Raw genomic sequence first — 12,416 nt, forward strand, 5'->3', positions numbered from 1 at the left:
ACAAAAACAAGAACAAAATGATACTTAAAGAATCAAGAATCAAGAAACCAATAACCCACGTGTCAAAATGATCAAAATACCATATTTGCCCAAAACTAAATGACCCGTAATAAAAAAGACAAAATTGCAAAAATGGTCCCTGTGGTATGCATTTTTTGGGGGTTTTGGTCCAAACCACGAGTTTTTTGGTTTTGTGGTCCTTTTTGACTGGTTTGTTTGTGAGAATGGTCCCTGTACTTAACACCCGTTAAAAAGAATCCGTTAACCCCCTCATGTGCATTGCACGTGAGGGTATTTCTGTCTTTTTACTTATAGGGACCATTTTTGCATATGAATGTCAGCGCGTCCTTCTACCTTTTATCCCTCATTTACAATCGCAAACACCCGTCAACTCCCCACCTCCCTCCTTCTTCCTTCTGCTCCATTAAACCTGCAAAAAAACATCATTCGTTATCCAAAGAACCTAATCGAAGCAAAAGGAGACAAGGTCATACGTTAAAGTCGAAATGGTGTACGTAATGTGGCAGATCAGACCAAAAAATCAAGTTGTCGATGTATCATCCTTATATGGTAAGTTGCTCTGTTTTCTTAAACATTCCTATTTTTCATTTTACCCTTGATTTATACTAAAATCCGCTAAATTTTGACTTTGTTATCATGTACAATTTTGACTTGTAGCGGGTGCACCACATGGTTTAGTATTAAGCTTCATCATGGTGGGAAGTTTACTAAGTTACCTGATATAAAGTATACTGGAGGTGAAGTGCGTTATGTTGATTATGTGGACATAAATGAGTTTTTTGTACATGAACTTGATGCCATAATGCTTAACCTAGGTTACCCAGACCCACGGATAATTGAATTGACTGATGAATCCCCAGTGATATACTACCATTTCAGGATACCCAATGGTGACTTTCAATTTGGTCTTAGAGCTTTAGGGAATGATCAGGATGTTATCAATCTTTCTAAATTTATTCAAAATAAAAAGTTGATTGAGGTGTACACAGAACATGGGAAGACAAATCTACTCACTTACTTCATGTCTCCAAATGCAAAGGGTAAAGTTGTCATTGAGGAATTACCAGAAAATGATGATCAAGGGGCTGAATATGAGGCTGAAGTTCATGTAGAATATCCATTGAGAAATATGAACCATGTCAATGATGAGCCAATTGGTGAGTACATGTATTTGATTCTTTTTTGGAGTAAAAGTGATGCATTCTCACCAGAGTATAGAAGGGGTAGAGTTGGGAATTCAAAAAGAGGGGAAGGTTCTTGTAGCAAGAGGCTTAATTTAGAGGATATTGATGATTTAAAAGAGAAGGAAAACACTAATTAGGGTGTTAAGGAGGTTCAGGAGGCTGCAACTGTTGTTGAAGGATGCTACAAGCCATTTACTTCAAATATTGCTAATGTAGGGGATGAGATAATTAGGGTTCAGAATAATGAACATATTGAAGGATGCTACAACACCCCACCTGTTAATGATGATGAACAATATAATGAGCTTTTTGATAACCTTATGGAAAATTTACTTGGAAGTGATGAGGATGTTGAAGAGTATGAAGGGGATGATTAATCTGAAGAGAGTGATGAAGAGTATGAAAAGGATGAAGGTGATGATCAGGATGGGAAACAATCAGAAAATGAAGATAAAGTGGATGACATAATGGATGATGAGAACAATATAGAAGATGTTGATGTGGACATGGCAGACTTCTGTCTAAATGTTGAAAGTGATGTTGAAGGAGCATGTATTAATGATGGACATGAACCTGAAGATATGGAAGTGATCAACAATGAGGAGTTCGAATCATTGGATGAAGGATCAGACCAAGACAGAGAAAGAATAGCTCTTATAAAAAATTTGGGAAAAGAAAAAAGGTGCAGGCTTGGGTCAGTACATTTACAGTCATTCTCAGTGGGACAAAAGTTTAAAAGTAAAAGGAGTTAATTGATGTGCATGCACTAGAAACAAGGAGGAATCTATTCTTTAAAAAAATGACAATTGATCGAGGTCTTGTCTCAATCAAAAATAACCTCAAAAACCACTAGATAACTAGGGAAAGTAAGGGCCGAATCCACGAGGAGTTTGTGGTTAAACCTTGTGTTAAAATAGTCAAATGGAAAAACTAATGCTTGCAATTTTCATAAATTCAAATTAAACTAAAATAAACTAAACAACTGGAAACTTTATGTTGCAAAAGGTTGTTAAAACAAATACTATGAATGAGAAATCAAGGTACTTCCGGTTCAGTTGTTCAGATGGTTGGACAAACATGTTTTCTTCCCTTAAATTCCAGTTTAATTACCTAGACATAATTAAGGTTGACTCACATTCAATATATAATTATGGGCACACAAAATGTTGATCCAACTAATTGTCTTACTCCCTATGTCTAATTGGATTAGGAACAACCAGTGGTTTGGCGATAATGTGTCTTACGATTACATATTACAATGTTAAGCATTTAATACTACAAGTTCGGAATAATGTATGTGGATTCTACTAGCCATCTTAATTCCTAAACTACTTGAATTCGGAATGATTAGTGAATTTAACAATACACTATCTTAGTTGCAATATCACACAATAAGAAAAACCAACTCCAATTATTGCAAATAAAACGTAAAAAATTGAAGAATAGAACAATGATTGAAATTGATTGGAATAAAAGTAATAATCAAATCGTGTTCATCCTAACATCCTACAGCGTTCCCGGAAGTAACCTAGGTGGTTTAGTCTTCCATAACAATAAAAAAAAGCACACAAATTGAATAAAAACAATGGAATTCATACTAAAATTCATAACCAAACTTGAAATCATAAAACTAATAAAGTCTAATGATCAATCAGTCATGGAAAGATGAAACCTTGGAGAGAAAAAATCAAATATGGAGTTTGATGAAGATCCACCGGTTGAACGACTTCAATTGTTGAATGATGATGAACTTGGTGATTTGTAGCCTTGGATTCGGAAATTGATGATCAAAAACGCGTTTGGAGAAGGTTTGAATGTGTTTGGAACACTCCAAAATTGTGTAAAATCACAGGGGAGAAGTCCTATTTCGATTAGGGTTAAATCTCCTTTAAATAGGTTTTGAAAAACAGATTTTCGGAGCTGTTTTCCGCGTCGGCATCATAGTGGGCGTCTTAGACGTCATATAGGACGTCTGGGCGTCCTTCATGGCATTTTACATGCCTTCTGCCGTCGTTGATTTGCACTTGAAAATGGCCTAAAACGGGTAGGCGTCCTAGGGGGCGTCTTAGACGCGTTCTAGGACGTCCCTCATCTTTGTTGCCCCTTTTTGGTGATGAAAACGGTAGAATTAGCAAAAACGCAAAACACGAAAGTTGTACGAAATTTTGTCTAGTTTCCGAAACTTCTTTCTTTATGTCAATCGGAGCTCCAGATCTTGATATATAATCAAAACATTGAAGAGTGGTCAAATTTCTCAGCACCATTTTTCATTCTTTCCTTTAGCAATTCGTCTCCCATACTTGTTAGCTTCCTTTTGCTCGTTTTTCTTGCGGGTTCCGCCCAATTTAGCACTATATATTGACCGGCATATGAAGTTCAACAACTCATCAAAGTAGTGACATTCTTGGACAATTATATATCAATTCAACATATTTAGTATACACTTATCAAACCTCCCCAACTTTATTCCAAACTTGTCCCGAGATTGGCCTGAAATAATCAGCGTAGACTTAATCTCTCATCCTAAGAAAAAACTCAATGGAATCACTAATTTCGTACATTTTATCATAATATTTTCAATAGCACAATATATTGATTTTGGGGATTATCAGTTGCTTATCTGGACTTTTAAACTCAAAATACATGTTATGCTTATTTTACTTTGTTGTTTGAAACCCTTCACTTTTTGAACCCTTTCCAATAATCAACCTCATGAGTAATCAGTTGAACTCATTGTCAAAGTCCCCTTTTCAAGGTTCACTAACATAGTTATCACGATCGGTAACACTTAATGGACCAACCCATACACTCCCGCTATCGAGGGGTCACATATTGTTTCACACAATGTCTTCAACTTGAACTTTTCTTCATATTTATCTTGATCGTGCATTCTTCAAGTTCTTTGATGTCTTCATCTGATTTGATCATCTTTGTATTTGACTTGAGTTTGAATATATTTACTTGGAAGTTCTTCAATGTCTTATGATGCTTTTTGGTTGTGTGAAAACAATAATAGCCCCCTCCTAACCCCAAAGGTGCAGAAGTAAGTAAGACCAAGTACTCAGAGCATGATGGCACATATTGTTCGGTTGGGTCCTCAATTGAAAGATCGTAGGCTTGACCCAAAAACCTTTATTTTTCAAACTTGGGTATTTCACATAACAATTTCTAAATAAATATAAATATTTCTAAACCGGCTGAGCAACCCACAAAATCAAAATTAAATAGATATTATGACTCGATGTACGAAACTCCTATCATTTTCCATTTTGATGAGTTACATTCAAGATAGAGATAAGCTACTAACTCATCACATATTTCATAGTGACCAACTTGAGGATAAGATAATTAAAGATAGAGTTTAAGATAGCAGTACATTCATCCTAAGTTGATTATCCACAAAAACATTCATCAAAGTTAATGTAAAAGAAATTAAAAATATGGAGCACGACACACCTGATGGTACTGATAGTAGATGTGGTTTTAATTTCCAAAAAACTTCACTAGTTGGATGTATTTGCATAATGTTTCGTTATGCTCGAATAAACATCGAATAATTATGATTTAAAAAAATCACTTTTTCTTCAATCCTCCATCTTTTTCTTGTGTACACCCCCTCCCCAACTTTAAGTCTTGCATCGTCCTCGATGCATCAAAAGATAAATTCCTAAAATAATAAAAGAAACCAACTACAAGCACACAAATCAAATCAAATAAAAATAAACTACACTAACTAGCCCTCAATTTCGTCGGGGTCCACGATTGCACTTGGCACGTGCAACAAGCCTTTTAAACCCCTAGGTTACCCCTAGTGGACGAGTGAAGCCTCGTGAGCGTTTGCAGTGAACTTACCCACAAAGTTCCAAAATTGCCAAGTTTAACGTCATTAGCAGGACAAGTTACCTCGAGCGATGTCTAAGGAGGATCATATGTTAGTTGACTTTTGTGAACTCCAACCATGAGGTCATTTATCTTACTTTGAGTAACTTTAAGTTTTCCACGATAATGCTTAGACCTTGTTTTGAAGTCCAGTGTATCTTTCCTTCTAGTAAACTTCTTTAATTGATGCTTGATATCATGTAAAACTTTCATTTTTGATTTATGGGAGCATGTGTTATCATGATTTTTGTTGTGTAACCTTCTTTTCAAGTGTTGACTTGTGCTATTATCCAATGGTTTTGACCTGTTGCATGAGAAAATTTTCTACAAATCGAGGGTAGTGTTGGAGAGCATATTTACTGTATGCTCATAGACATTATCATGAATAGTATTGATTACACATAAGTCACCACTGATTGGAGAATCATTAGTAGGTCCAAATAATAGGAATCTCAGTTTATGGCTTACAAAGATCACATTTATCGCACCTTCCTGGAAACTAATATGAGCATATATAGTTTTCAAAAAAGGACGATCAATGATTATACTTGGTTGTTTGTATTTGGCCAATATTTTAGAATCCATCAGAAGAAGTTGTGGGTCGATTTTTTTAAAAGTTGTTGGGTAGGTGGTGGTATTAGCCTCCACAAACCCCTCCCCAACTTTGGACGCTTCTAAATCATGAAACTCTTCATTAGACTTTTCCAATTCAATTAGAGCTTCTTTGATTTCAAACATCCTTTGGGTATCATTATCATTTAAAGGTACATCATCCTCCACCACAACCTCAAGTTCGGGTGGTGTAGGATTATGCACAATGTTATCATTGCATAGAAAACTAACCTCATTTACTTTAGTAGTGTCCGAAGGTTTCCCCGGTGGTTGTTGCTCCAGTTGCTCCGTTATTTGTTTTAGTTGATCTTCAATCGCCAAAATTGATTTGAAGTTATCTTCCTCCATGTTGAATGTTTCATTCAACATGTCCAACATTTGATCCCGAATGACGAATTATCTGATTCTTGGTTGTCTGGGAAGCAAGATGATTCATGGTATTGGCTTTGAGCTGAATTGTCAGTCCACCAATAATCATTATCATATCGATCATCGTATGGATCAACATTATATGGATCATTATAGTATTGATATTGGCCCATATTTTCTCTCTCCCACCACATATCTTGATTCATGTAAGTATATTCCTCCATTCAGGATCGAATATCAGCAATGTTTTAGATAGCGGTGTACCTACACAAAAAAAAAAGTGACGATTCTAAACTAAAAATAAAACTAAAAAAAATAATAACTACTTAAACACAACGATTTAAGCGCACAAACTCCCCGACAACGGCGCCAAATTTTGATCGAGGTCGTTGTCTCAATAAAAAATAACCTCAAAAACCACTAGATAGCTAGGGTAAGTAAGGGTCGAATCCACGAGGAGTTTGTGGTTAAACCTTGTGTTAAAATAGTCAAATGGAAAAACTAATGCTTGCAATTTTCATGAATTCAAATTAAACTAAAATAAACTAAAAAACTGGAAACTTTATGTTGCAAAAGGTTGTTAAAACAAATACTATGAATGAGAAATCAAGGTACTTCCGGTGCTGAAAAACTGATTTTCGGAGCTGTTTTCCGCGTCGACGTCATAGTGGGCGTCTTAGACGTCATAGTGGGCGTCTTAGACGTCATATAGGACGTCTGGGCGTCCTTCGTGGCATTTTACATGCCTTCTTCCGTCGTTGATTTGCACTTGAAAATGGCCTAAAACGGGTAGGCGTCCTAGGGGGCATCTTAGACGCGTTCTAGGAGGTCCCTGATCTTTGTTGCCCCTTTTTGGTGATGAAAACGGTAGAATCAGAAAAAGCGCAAAACATGAAACTTGTACGAAATTTTGTCTAGTTTCCGAAACTTCTTTCTTCATGTCAATCGGAGCTCCAGATCTTGAGATATAATCAAAACATTGAAGAGTGGTCAAATTTCTCAGCACCATTTTTCATTATTTCCTTTAGCAATTAGTCTCCCATACTTGTTAGATTCCTTTTGCTTGTTTTTCTTGCGGGTTCCGCTCACTTTAGCACTATATATTGACCTGCATATGAAGTTCAACAAATCATCAAAGTAGTGACATTCTTGGACAATTATATATCAATTCAACATATTTAGTACAATTTAATACATTCATAAAATACATTTATCAACAATCAAAGGCTTAGGGCACAGTGTAGAGGAGTTGTACCTGTCATCAATAAAGGTCAAGTGGGGACTCAACCTACCACTTCAAAAAGAAAAGGCAAAGAAGTAAAGACACAAAAAGAAACATGTGGTTGGTATATACATGCATCTAGGTCAAACCCCAAATCTGACTGGTTTATAAGGACCTTAAACCAAACTTATACATTCTTACAAACAAGAAAACTCAAAGCTTGTACTGCTTCTTTAATCTGCAAGAAAATCATAGATCAAGTTGAGGCAGATCCGAAGATTCCTTTGAGAGCCATACAAGATCACTTTCAAAAGACCTACCAGGTGGGTATTTCGATGGATAAGGTGTTTAGGGAAAAAGATATCGCAAGAAAGCATGTAACTGGGGACTACACAAAACAATTTGAATTGTTGAGGGACTATGCTCTTGAACTTCAAGCTACAAACCCAGACACAACAGTCAAAATAGATGTGTGTCCTAATGGCAACCCTGCATCCCCAACAAGGCAGTTTAGAAGGATTTATGTATGCTTGGGTCCACTGAAAGAAGGTTTCAAGGCATGTCTTAGAGACTTAGTAGGTTTGGATGGTGCCTTCATGAAAGGCCCATTCCCTGGTCAGGTTCTTACAACAGTTGGTCTAGATTCCAACAATGGAATTTATCCCTTGGCCTATGCAATTGTTGAGTCTGAAAACACAGCTAGCTGGAAGTGGTTTTTAGAAAACCTTGCGGATGACTTGAAGCTTGGGAGCAACTCAAACTATACTTTCATAAGTGACAGGAAAAAGGTGAATTGTGTTTTTATACCAATAAATTAATTCTAATTATTGTCTGTTGAGTCATGTAGGGATTACAAATTGCAGTTGATCAATTGTTTCCCAATGCTGATCATAGATATTGTATTAGACATATTCATGACAATATGAGAAAGAAGTGGGGGCAAACTGAGTATAGGGACCATTTATGGAGGTGTGCATCAGCAACCATCATTCCTGAGTTTGAGCATTTGATGAAGGAGTTTAGTGAGTATGATAAGGAGGCATGTCAATGGTTGAAGCAGATTCCTCCTGTACATTGGGCAAAGAGTCATTTCTCAGGTAATTGTATATGTTTGCATATGGTAATGATTATGTGTTTCAGTTATTTATCAGCATTAATTGTATGTTATTGTAATGTGCAGAAGAGTTGTTTCTGATGTGTTGATTTCAAACATTTGTGAAGTGTTTAATGGGAAGATAGAGAAAGGTAGGGACAAACCTGTAATTTCATGTTTAGATTTCATTAGGGAGTATCTAATGAAGAGGATATGCAATGTCATGAAGGCAATGAAGAAGGCTAAAGGTCCACTAACACCTACAGCAACAGACATCCTAGATGCAAGGAAAAAAGGTGCTTCACAATACATTGCTAGGTGGAATGGGGCAAACAAGTATCAAGTCACTGGAGCATTGCAAGATCAGCATGTGGTGGATGTTAGGAACCAAACCTGCACTTGCAGAAAGTGGGAATTAATGGGAATACCTTGTAGGCATGCAATTGCAACTCTGAATGAAATGAGCAAAGACCCTGAGGCTGAGCTTGACATTTACAAGTGGGTACACAAGGTGTATTGACTAGAGACATGGCAAAAAGCTTATTCATTTAAGGTGGACCAATTAAAGGGAGACTCATGTGGCCTAAAAGTAATTGTCCAACAAAGCTAATCCCTCCTCCACATTGCACTCAGGTGGGAAGGCCTAAGAAAAAAGGAAGACAAAGTGAGGGTGAAAGGTTAAGCAAAAGGCAGAAGGCAAGTCAAGGTGATGGAGTCAATGAGATGCAAGGAGAAGATTCCCAAGGGCCAACAAATGATGGAGTGCAGAAGCTATCAAGGAAACATATCAGTGTTACTTGTAGCAAATGCAAGAATAAGGGAAACAACTCTAGGACCTGTAAAGGGCAAGGTGGGAATCAATCCAAGAAGTGATTTTGGTTGTTTGTTGTGGTGCAATGACTATTTAGTTGCTTGTTGTTAAAAACTGTTTGTTTTTGAAAAATTTAGTTATGGTTTGATGATGTGGTTATGTATGGTGCACAGACACTTGTATGCTTAATTTGGTAATGGTTTTTGGTTCCACTCATGTGGTTAATGAAATGTGCATTTTGGTTAATTTATGACACGTATTTTGGTAATGTACTTTTGTTACATTTTGGTTCTATTTATGTGCTTATATTTGACAATTGATATACATTTTGAACACATTTTCACACTTGAATATCATTTATATCATTAACAACATTGGAATTCATTACAAACATGATGAAGTCAACTTACAACAAAATTATACCATTTTTACCCTGCATCAATTGATCAACAAAAACCCCCACATTTGTCTAACCCTATCCCTTACATAGACTAAATACTAAAGATAACAATCACAAACATAAACCAGCTTGCACATAAATACATCTTCAGCTTGAAACCTTCATCCTTCAATGCATCACACCTTGCCTCCAACATGTGGTTCCTGCTCAAAAGTCCATTGCACTGTTCCTGTAACATGTTGATACTTCTTACCAGCCCATTACATCTTTCCTTGAACGTATTTATGTTTCTTAGAAGACCAGGTATGATGGTTTTACTCCTAGCACACATAGGCGAGTCAACCCACCCGATAAAACCACAAACAAAATCCTTAGTAGGGCAAGCATAAAACCTCCTTCCGGGATTCAGTGGTGTCCAAGACGTTTTCACCAAAGCGAGCTTTCCACAAAAACAAACCACCATTGTTCGATTGCAGGTCAGGAAGGAGAAATGGAAGAAAATAGCCGTTGGGGAAGAACAGTTAAGAATGTTGGGGAAGAAGATTCGTTGGGGAAGAAGCTGGGAATAGAAAATGATATATAAAGAAGGTTTTATTTTTCCGTATGCAAAAATGGTCCCTATAAGTAAAAAGACAGAAATACCCTCACGTGCAAGGCACATGAGGGGGTTAACGGATTCTTTTTAACGGGTGTTAAGTACAGGGACCATTCTCATAAACAAACCAGTCCAAAAGGACCACAAAACCAAAAAAACTCGTGGTTTGGACCAAAACCCCAAAAAATTGCATACCACAGGGACCATTTTTGCAATTAAGTCAATAAAAAAAGTGTGTGATTAAATGCATAGAATAAACCTAGAAGAGCAAAAACCATGAATTTGTATAGTAACATACATACTTCAAGAAATCAATAAACATTTATGCTCTGATTTACAAAAACATAAAATTTCAATAAGAGTTATGAGAACAACTACCGAATCGCGGCGTAGATATAAAGGAGTAAACCATATCCTATTTAATCAAGTAATCAACCAAGTGAAATTGAAATAATAAAACTGAAAGTAAAAATATCAGACAAAAAAGTTACCCTGTTGTTGAAGGCGGTAGACGATTTCTGTAGAGGAATCGGCTTTGAGTTTATAAGCTTAGGAATTAATTAGTAGAAGTCCAAGATTACCATTATATGGACCATTATAGGCCCCAATTTCCGTAATAGAAATTAAATATCCTCCTACTTTTGTTCCTACTTTTCTTCCACCTATTTAAGATGCTGACAAGTGTACAAATTTAACATCCCAATCAAATTTAAATTAAATTAAATGACACTTGTCACCATCTTAAATAGGTAGGAAGATAGTAGGCACAAAAAGTAGGAGGATATCTTTGCCTAATATATGTATCCCTAATTGCTAATGTGTCTCTATGTGGATCATAACTTCTACTGGAACTGTGAAACATAAAAGATCAGGGGCCATTTTCACGCCTTATGGGCTTTGATAATGAAATCTTATATGCTCTTGAATTTTTTCCATCTCATATTTCTTATTGTATGGTTTTTTTCTTTAAATTGTATCTTGTATCAGTGTATTTTGTAAATAAATTAATAATACAATTATTTACAAAAAGACAAATCTTCAAAAATAGTCCTATGGTTTCCAAAAAAAATTGAGTTAAGTCATTAACTTTTTTTGGCTTTAAGGGTCATCCCTTTGGTTTGAAAACTTTTAATGGATGGTCATTTTGGATGACTCCCTCATATCGGAGCCGTTAAATGCCAGCATGTGAAGGTATTTTTGTCATTTCAGTTGATCTCTCTCATTTAATTCTACTAATTATCTTGTTCCACATATTCTCTTCCTTCTCTCTATCCTATCAACATCGTCCCTCTCCTAAGAAACCCACATCCTTCTTCGTCCTCCTCACTTCCGATTAACAGAGCAACTTCAACTTTTAGGGTTTCAACCAAATGAAAGATAATGATACTCTGTGTATGGAATGTCCTTGAAAAAACCAAAAAAAAAAGACTTGGAAACTCAATACGGTACAATTTTACATCAAAAAATCTATTTTTTTAACTATAATGTGTTGATCAAAGACTCATAATGTGTTTACTCTTTCTTATTTGTGATTGCAATAGGATTTCCCAACCACTTCACATTTAAGATATATCACATTGGATTATTCACCAAGCCCCCAGGAAGAAAATATATAGATGACATTGTCTCATATGTTGACCTCATTGATACAAACATTTTTTCAGTACACGACCTTGATTGCATGGTAAAAGAGTTAGACTACCAAAATGAGCAGACATTGTACTACCATTATTGTGACCATGAACAGTTAATGGGCCGAGCTTGGTGCCTTCGACCCATGGTTATAGTGAGAAGACTCACCTCAGACTGTTGATAATAAATACTGCTCGACTACCAGTCCAGAAATCTCACACTGAATATACACAAGTTAACCTAATTAGAATTAAGTCACAAAATCAAGGCATAGGCCAAAAACCCTAAGTCTAAACTCCTCTAATAAGGCCCAAAAGTCTTTCTTCTTTAATAGGCCTAACATCCAACTATCCAAGGTCCAAAACAATAATGGGACACAAGGCCCAAAAGGCCCAACCATGCCACCTATGGGCCAATAACAAGTTCAAAGGCCCAATTCCTCTAATAGTTGCAGACCCAATGTTAAGTAGGGCCCAAATGGCTCAAAAGCCCAACGTAAGCCCAAAACTCACTGGAAGAGTACGCCTAGCGTACATCATCAGTATGCTTAGCGTACTAGGTCCTTTGGCGGTACGTGCAACGTACAAACTAGTAAGCC

The 12,416-nt window shown here is 36.4% G+C and overlaps 1 protein-coding gene across 1 annotated transcript; it reads left to right on the top strand.

Annotated features, from left to right (window-relative positions):
* Positions 1 to 7,622: 7,622 nt before the first annotated feature.
* Positions 7,623 to 9,253, top strand: LOC145104706 (uncharacterized). The gene is made up of 4 exons (XM_079041901.1): positions 7,623 to 8,075; positions 8,135 to 8,384; positions 8,509 to 8,882; positions 9,014 to 9,253. The coding sequence occupies exons 1-4, from the start codon at positions 7,623 to 7,625 to the stop codon at positions 9,251 to 9,253; spliced, it is 1,317 nt and encodes a 438-aa protein (XP_078898027.1).
* Positions 9,254 to 12,416: the final 3,163 nt, after the last annotated feature.

Source organism: Lactuca virosa, chromosome 4 (genome assembly GCF_052849685.1).
Source record: "Lactuca virosa cultivar CGN04683 chromosome 4, Lactuca_virosa_CGN04683_v6, whole genome shotgun sequence".
NCBI lineage: Eukaryota > Viridiplantae > Streptophyta > Magnoliopsida > Asterales > Asteraceae > Lactuca > Lactuca virosa.

Coding starts and splice junctions, on each gene's coding strand:
- LOC145104706 (XM_079041901.1), top strand. CDS start 7,623: ATGGATAAGGTGTTTAGGGAAAAAGATATCGCAAGAAAGCATGTAACT. Junction 8,076..8,134: donor TCATAAGTGACAGGAAAAAG/GTGAATTGTGTT, acceptor TGAGTCATGTAG/GGATTACAAATTGCAGTTGA. Junction 8,385..8,508: donor GGCAAAGAGTCATTTCTCAG/GTAATTGTATAT, acceptor ACATTTGTGAAG/TGTTTAATGGGAAGATAGAG.